The 7,863-nt window shown below is 36.8% G+C and overlaps 1 protein-coding gene across 1 annotated transcript; it reads left to right on the forward strand.

Moving 5' to 3' along the window:
* Window positions 1–426: 426 nt before the first annotated feature.
* On the forward strand, window positions 427–7,863 carry LOC133722183 (pentatricopeptide repeat-containing protein At2g41720). The gene is made up of 10 exons (XM_062149003.1): window positions 427–958; window positions 1,039–1,211; window positions 1,542–1,647; window positions 2,461–3,570; window positions 3,712–3,817; window positions 3,908–4,112; window positions 5,335–5,467; window positions 5,724–5,828; window positions 6,386–6,506; window positions 7,505–7,863. The coding sequence occupies exons 1-10, from the start codon at window positions 572–574 to the stop codon at window positions 7,657–7,659; spliced, it is 2,601 nt and encodes an 866-aa protein (XP_062004987.1). The 5' UTR covers window positions 427–571; the 3' UTR covers window positions 7,660–7,863.

A 7,863-nucleotide genomic window follows, 5' to 3' on the forward strand; every position in this document is an offset into this window, starting at 1 on the left:
CAACTCCTTCAATTTAGCTGGAGCCATCCTGTAAGATGCCTGAGAGATAGGAGCTGTGCCATGAAGTAAATCGATAATAAAGTCTATATCTCCATTCTTGGTTACTTACCATTTTTTTTTTGTGACAGTACCCTCACAATTTCAATAAAAATAAATAAATTAATGCATATAATTTTTTTGCAAATTAATATGATTATTAATAGTGAGTTAAGTGTATTCAAAACTGTCTTATAGTTTTTTGATGATTGAAAAACAAAACTAGAATTAGAAAACAAAACCACTAGCCACACCCCCTCACAGCTGATTCAACTGAAACGCTAGAGACACAAAAATGGGCAAAACAGAAAAACCAAACAGAAGGATGATGAGAAGTATGCGCTTCCGAAGCTAGACGATCCGCAACAAAATTAGCCTCGTGATCAGATTAAACTGTCTTATAGTGAAGTAACAACAATGCGTTAAGCACAAAATTAGTACTACTATTAAACACTGCCATTTTATCCGAGTCCGGCTCAGCTGTTTCCTTCTCCTCTCTTCTCTTCTCTAATGGCCGCCTCTGTTTGAACTATCCATGCACACAGTCCCAATGGCCACTCTAGTATCCCAGCCACCCCTCCTCCACCTTCCGCAGTCCAAGACCCGAATTCTCTGCAACAAGCCCAACAACAACAACAACAACAACAAGAGCGACTCAGCTGCTTTCAAGGAGAAGAAGCACGTCTCCGTCGACTACGACAGCGGCACTCACCACCTCTCCACTCATATCGGCGGCTTCAGGAAGCGAGACATCCCCAAACACCACCGCTTACGCGTCGAAACGGAGCGTTTCCAGAAGGACTGGGCCGTCTCCGACGTCGTCAATCGGGTCTATCAGCTCCGTCGCGGTGACGACATTGACGGCGTGCTCAATCGATGGGTCGGACGCTTCGCCAGGAAGAACTTCCCCATCCTAATTAGAGTAAGCTTCGCCATTCTTGATGAGAATTGTTTGCGATTGGGTTTGTGAAGTTGGAAATTGTTTTGGCTTCAAATTTGCAGGAAATGACGGCGAGGGGTTCGGTGGAGCACTGTATGCAAGTGTTCCGGTGGATGAAGACCCTCAAGAAGTACTGTGCTCGCACTGATATCTATAACATGTTGATCAGATTGCACGCTAGGCATAATCTTGTTGATCAAGCTCGCGGCTTGTTTTTCGAAATGCAAGAATGGAGGTACACTCTTGTTTTCCCCCTTTGGTTAAAGTTTTCGATTAGGTGAAGATAATGCATTCTCTGTATAGAGGTAATCTGAAAGCTAGTAGTAACTAACTGCAAACCAGAGAAAATGTGAACAGTATTAACTAAACACCAGACATATTGTTGTGGTTCTCTCACGATAATCAAGTAAAGTACTCCTATTGTCGTCAATGAAGTCAAACGTACAAAGAATATAGAGAGAAACAAACAATTATTGAGCTTCTAAATTCTATCTTTTGTAAGCTTTCCCCATGTATTTTCTGACTAACAATAACAAGTAATATCGGCACAATGAACTTATGGTAGGTGCAAGCCTGATGCTGAGTCCTACAATGCTCTTATCAATGCACATGGTCGAGCAGGTCAATGGCGCTGGGCTATGAACATTATGGATGACATGCTGCGTGCAGCTGTGTGTAATTTTTGTATTCCTCTTCCCTAAACAATCTTAGTGGGTGTGATTTGATGTGAGCAACTTTCTTTTGTCTTTGACTTCTCAAATGATGCATGGTAGAAAATGTGTGTAGTATCACATGAAATGACCACTCATTCTGTTTTCTTTTCGGAAGGGGGTTATTGCAGTAATTAACTTAATGTTTGCATGATACTATTGGTCGCATTGAGAATCATATTGTGTTGAATGCTTAATGTTGTTCTGGGTCATTTACGTACTTCACTGCTTTGAATTTTAGATTGGATTTTGATTGTTGATTTAGTTATGTCTCCACTTCTGATTGCTCAAGTTGCCATGTACCCCTTTTATGTTACTATTGCAATTGCAATTACTACTGGTATCTTACCATTGGATCCCTTCCAAATTCTGATTTGAAAGGACTATCTTAGAGTCCGCACAGTCCATAAAAATCGAGTCATGTCTCAACTTGTTGACATTCAAAGCTTGCTGAATGGCATTTGATTAATTGCTTTATCATTTAACTTTCATTCCTTCCTTCTATCATACTGAGCTTCCTTTGAAAATTTATATGATGGACCACATCCAGTGACATATATCTTTATGAATCCAAGATTCTGTGCTGGTTGAATCAGATATTGCTCAAGTGCATGCAAACTTTATTGTAATTATGGTCTGGGTATTATAGTTATGACTGATGAAGAATATTCTTGATGAGTGGTATTCCTTTGATCCAATGTCCAGTAATATTGATCTTTATTAATTGACATCACATCTTGAAGAGATTTTCATGACCTATCTTTGTATGTGCAGATCCCTCCTAGTCGGTCAACGTATAACAACTTGATCAATGCATGTGGATCTAGTGGAAATTGGAGAGAAGCTTTAAAAGTTTGCAAGAAAATGACAGATAATGGAGTTGGACCTGATCTTGTGACTCACAATATTGTTTTATCTGCATACAAAACTGGGGCTCAATATTCAAAAGCTTTATCTTATTTTGAACTTATGAAGGGAACAAATATCCGTCCAGACACAACGACCCTCAATATTGTTATATATTGCCTAGTGAAGCTTGGACAGTATGGGAAAGCCATTGATATTTTCAATTCCATGAGAGATAAGGGAGCAGAATGTCGCCCTGACATCGTAACATTCACCAGCATCATTCATTTGTATTCTGTGAGCGGGCAGATAGACAACTGCACAGCCGTATTTAATACAATTCTTGCAGAAGGGCTAAAACCTAACATTGTTTCCTATAATGCACTATTAGGTGCATATGCTTCACATGGGATGTGCACAGAGGCGGCATCAGTATTTAATGAGATGAAGAAAAGTAGTTTTCGGCCAGATGTTGTGTCTTATACATCTCTACTCAATGCTTATGGAAGATCACGACATCCTAAGAAGGCTAGGGAAGTTTTTGACAGGATGAAGGCCAACCACTTGAAGCCAAACCTTGTGAGCTACAACGCACTGATTAATGCCTATGGATCCAGTGGTTTATTAGCCGAAGCTGTTGAGGTCTTGCGTGAGATGGAGCAAGATGGAATTCATCCAAACATTGTCTCAATATGTACCCTTTTGGCTGCTTGTGGACAATGTGGCCAGAAGGTGAAAATTGATGCCATACTTTCAGCAGCCAAGCTACGAGGCATTGAATTGAACACAATTACCTATAATTCGGCTATTGGGAGCTATATGAATTTGGGAGAACATGAGAAAGCTATAAACTTGTATCAATCTATGAGAAAGAAGAAAGTGAAACCGGATTCTGTTACTTACAATGTGTTGATAAGTGGTTGTTGTAAGATGTCAAAATACAGTGAGGCACTAACCTTTTTTGATGAAATGGTGGATTTGAAAATTCCTATGTCCAAAGAAGTCTACTCATCTGTGCTCTGTGCCTACAACAAGAAGGCAATTTTTCTGTTTCTTTTCTTATTTCTTATTCTTTTTTTTGTTTTTTAATCAAGTTGCCATTTTAGATTATTTGTTACTTGTGAGTTGTGACACATGTCATATATTATTGTCTAACATTTCTTCATTACAAAAATGCAGGGCCAACTTACGGAAGCGGAATCTGTATTCAACTCAATGAAGATGGCTGGATGTCCTCCTGATGTAGTTACATATACTGCAATGTTACATGCGTATAGTGCTGCAGGTAAGATTTTGAGTTATACCGATGTACTTGGACACTGGACATTGATAGGATGGAGTACCTCTGGAACTAATTCTTTTCTTTGTATATCAGAGAATTGGGAAAAGGCTTGTGAGCTATTTCAAGAAATGGAAATAAATGGCATCCAACCAGATGCTATTGCATGTTCAGCTTTGATGAGAGCTTTTAACAAAGGAGGCCATCCCTCTAGAGTTCTTTTTCTGGCAGAACTCATGAGAGAAAAAGAAATTCCTTTCAATGATGCCATTTTCTTTGAAATGGTTTCGGCTTGTAGCTTGTGAGTTGCACTCTTTTTTTGTTTCTTTATTTGTTTGTTTTTTTCGGTTTTCCCCTATTATTGTTAATTGGTACCTGGTCTTAACTTGGATACATGTCTATATTCTTCTGTTGGACTGATTTTCTCATTTCTATCCATCTATGTGATAGTAATAAGCGCTTCCATAGATATCACTTTCTTTTCTTTCTTTCTTTTTTCTTAACAAAAAACAAGTAAATGGTATTTGGATAATCCTATTGATTTTGATGCCATTTAGTCTCTTCCACGTCCTAAGTCTAGAATGTAAGGTTAGAGTGGCCAAAATATGGAAACATGACAAGTTCAGAAGAAACCTCTTTCTGGTGCCTGATACAACATTACCTTGCAGAGCATGGAGTTCTGTTTTGCAAAGGTTTTAGTTAAACATTGAAACTCTTCTGAAAAAAAAAAAATCAAAAATATTAAATTAGCTTGTGTGCCTATTTATTTGTAGCTTTGATATATGGAAATAGTACTCTTATATAATAGACAGCATTGTATGATGTGATAGCTACTCTTAGTTGATACATCACGAAATGTGGAAGACTGTGTTTCACGTGTAATCCATGAGACAGTTGCAGTAGTGTTGAAATGCTTTTCTGGCCAAGGTTGTACCACAAGTGCATATCTGGAACGAATGATTTTGAGGTGATAGGGACAAAGTGATGTTTCATTTGTCTGGATTTAACGATTTTGATGAGTGACTTGGCACTATATTTCAACGATTACACATGTCTATTCAATGTTAGCGAGTAAGCTAACAACTTACAATACTTCAATATATTGCAACTGAGATAGTCTTAACTAGGTTAGATAAAATACTATATTCTTATACTTACTATATTTATTTGTAAGATATTCCCGAATAGAGTGCTTTCCTTGTTTGATCCACTATGCATCAATTCTGTAGCGTATCATGAAAACTTAGGCATTGACTTCTGTGTGTTTCCTTCAGTCACCTTATAAATATATGAACAGATGTATTTACTAAGGATATTTGTTATATATTGCTTGGGTTGTCGTTACGATAGTGCACTGAACCGAGTTTGATTGATATGTTGGTCCACTTCTGACTGCTTCAGTTTTATGCTCTGTTTGCAATTATTCAAAATTAATTCACTGAAGTATTATAGCTTCTATGCTTTTGGCATATCCCCTTTCATCTATTCTTGATAAGAAACTGATAATTGAAATTTGAATGAAGATTACAAGATTGGAGAACAACAATACAATTGATTAAGGTAATAGAGCCCTCATTCCCTAGACTTTCAGTCGGGCTTAAGAATCAGCTTCTGCAGATTATGGGAAGAAGCGGAAAGACAGAGGCTATGATGAAGGTACCTTCGCATTTTCCAATATTTAATGGCTAAATGTTACCATACCACACTACTATAAAGATTTATTTATGTATGTTTTTTTTTTTAATCAGCACATTGCAAATTTATGTTAGCAACACATTCCTTTTTTAATGAAGTCATTGCATTTTGAACAATATGCATATAACAACAGCTTTTGATTATCTGTGGGTTATTTGTCGTTATTGCTGTCAATTTTAACTCACTCTCTCTGTCTCCTCTCTTTCTCACTGTACAGTTGTTCTACAAGATAATTGCATCCAATGGTGATATCAACTTTGATACTTACTCAATTTTGTTGAAGAATCTTTTGTCTGTTGGAAGTTGGAGGAAATATATTGAGGTAACTGACAAGTACAATTTCCAATTTCTGATTTTTTGAAGTTCTGCAGCAGTAGTTTGCATCTAGCTATTTTCCTTATTCACAGAAATGACATGATGGCGAAAAATCCAAGTCTATATAAGTAATACTTAGGGAATACCCAATTCTTAGTTGATAGTGCTGTTGCATAATTTATGCAGGTTATGCATTGAGGCTCCTTATTGTTTTAGTAGTTACAGAATTTAAATTACGACTAATCTTTCATTATGTGCTCACGCTGGTGTCAGCTCAGCTATTGAAACTTTCTCTTTATGGAGATTAATCTGCAAGTTATGAATATGGGTAACTACCAGTTGAACGGTTGGCTGAAGCACCCTGATTGACAACTGAAGCTATGAGCTTTAAAATAAATCACCAATTCTTTGTGATTTGCATGCATAATGTACCTTTGTTTGCTTCTATAGGGATTAGGGAGAATGATACTTGTGGCTATCAACGCCTTGATGGAAGTTTCATATTACCATCCTTTATGCTTATATAGTTATATACATTGATTCTCAACTGGTGTTTCTCTGCAGGTATTGCAGTGGATGGTGGATGCTAGAGTACGACCTTCAAGCCAAATGTATCTCGATATATCCTGTTTTGCACAGAAAAGTGGTGGAACTGAATATGCTTCTATTATAAATGAAAGAATCGGTATGCAGACATTTCTTTGACTATAATTCTATTTATTTTGAATCTATGCTTTGCTTTTACCAATCAACATGAATTATCCAGTTCCAATACAGTACTGTTGGTGCTTGTTTCCTGATGGCTCAACAGAGTAATTGATCTCATTCTAATATTCTAGTTTAGGGCTTATCACTGGTTATGCAAGTTACTTGGTTAAATTAATCCTAGATTGTGAAAGACATGTAGGATGGATTCTTGTATCCTTTTTACTTGGTTCACATGTTGCAAAGTAAAAATGTGAACTTACTACAACTGATTTATATATCTTGACATTTCCAAACCTTGTGTTTGAATTACAGTACATGAACAAAACAATCTAAGCAAAACAAAACGAACAAATCATGAAGCAAGAATGTTATGTGGTTTTTAAGAAGTCCTTGCCAAGTTATTGTTGCCAAATTTCTCAAACCACACATGAAAGGAGCTTTCTCTATAGTTTCTGAAAAATCTACTTTGACTAGTTATAATTGCTGCTTACAACAGACTTCCCTCGAGCCACAAGCCAATTTTATAGCCGAGAGCCATCTGAAATAACTAAATTATTGATGGTCATAAGGTTCAATTATACCAGAATTTCCAATAGTTGTGGGAGCTGTGGTGTGCACAGCGACCCCTTTTTTAAAGTAATTGAACTTACAGTATTGCTAGGTGAGCTTTTTCGTATATCTGTTTTCCATGGCGGTGATTTTTCATTTTGTGATGTGGAGAAATAGAAAATTAGTTCAGTCCACTAAGCGGCCCTTGATGAAGTATGCTTATCCTAGCTATATCTCATAACTGCTCCTTTTCCATTTTGGGTATATTATAAATAAATAAATAATATATGTATGTAAATTTGTTTTCCATTTACCTGTAATATATTCCTGTGCTCTTGAAATTAATAAGCAAGTTTTTTGTTTTAGTCAATGTCTACATGAAATTCATGCAACTTGGTTAATTGAAATTCTGTCATCAATTTACAGAATTATTGAAAAGAAAAGCAAGGGAAGAAGACTCTCGAAGCAAGCTACGTGATACTCACTCCACTTCCATGCTGGTACATAGAACAAGAGCAGAGAACCACAGGCTGCTTGAATCAAGAATGGCTGTTACGCGTCCTGTAGTTCCTGACTGCTAACTTGACTAACTTGATCATCATATATGATGTGCAATTTTTCTGTACAGCTCTGCGGAATGAGAATAGTAATCATAGTTGTGATTGTTAAAAATGTCCATCTCTAATTGCCTAAAGTAGCATGTAAATGAAAGTTGGCTCTTTTCTGCTTTTTGTTATTAGGGATGATATTTTATTTGCCAAATTAAAGTTTATCACTATTTCTTA

The sequence above is a fragment of the Rosa rugosa genome, chromosome 7 (assembly GCF_958449725.1).
Source record: "Rosa rugosa chromosome 7, drRosRugo1.1, whole genome shotgun sequence".
Classification (NCBI taxonomy): Eukaryota; Viridiplantae; Streptophyta; class Magnoliopsida; order Rosales; family Rosaceae; genus Rosa; species Rosa rugosa.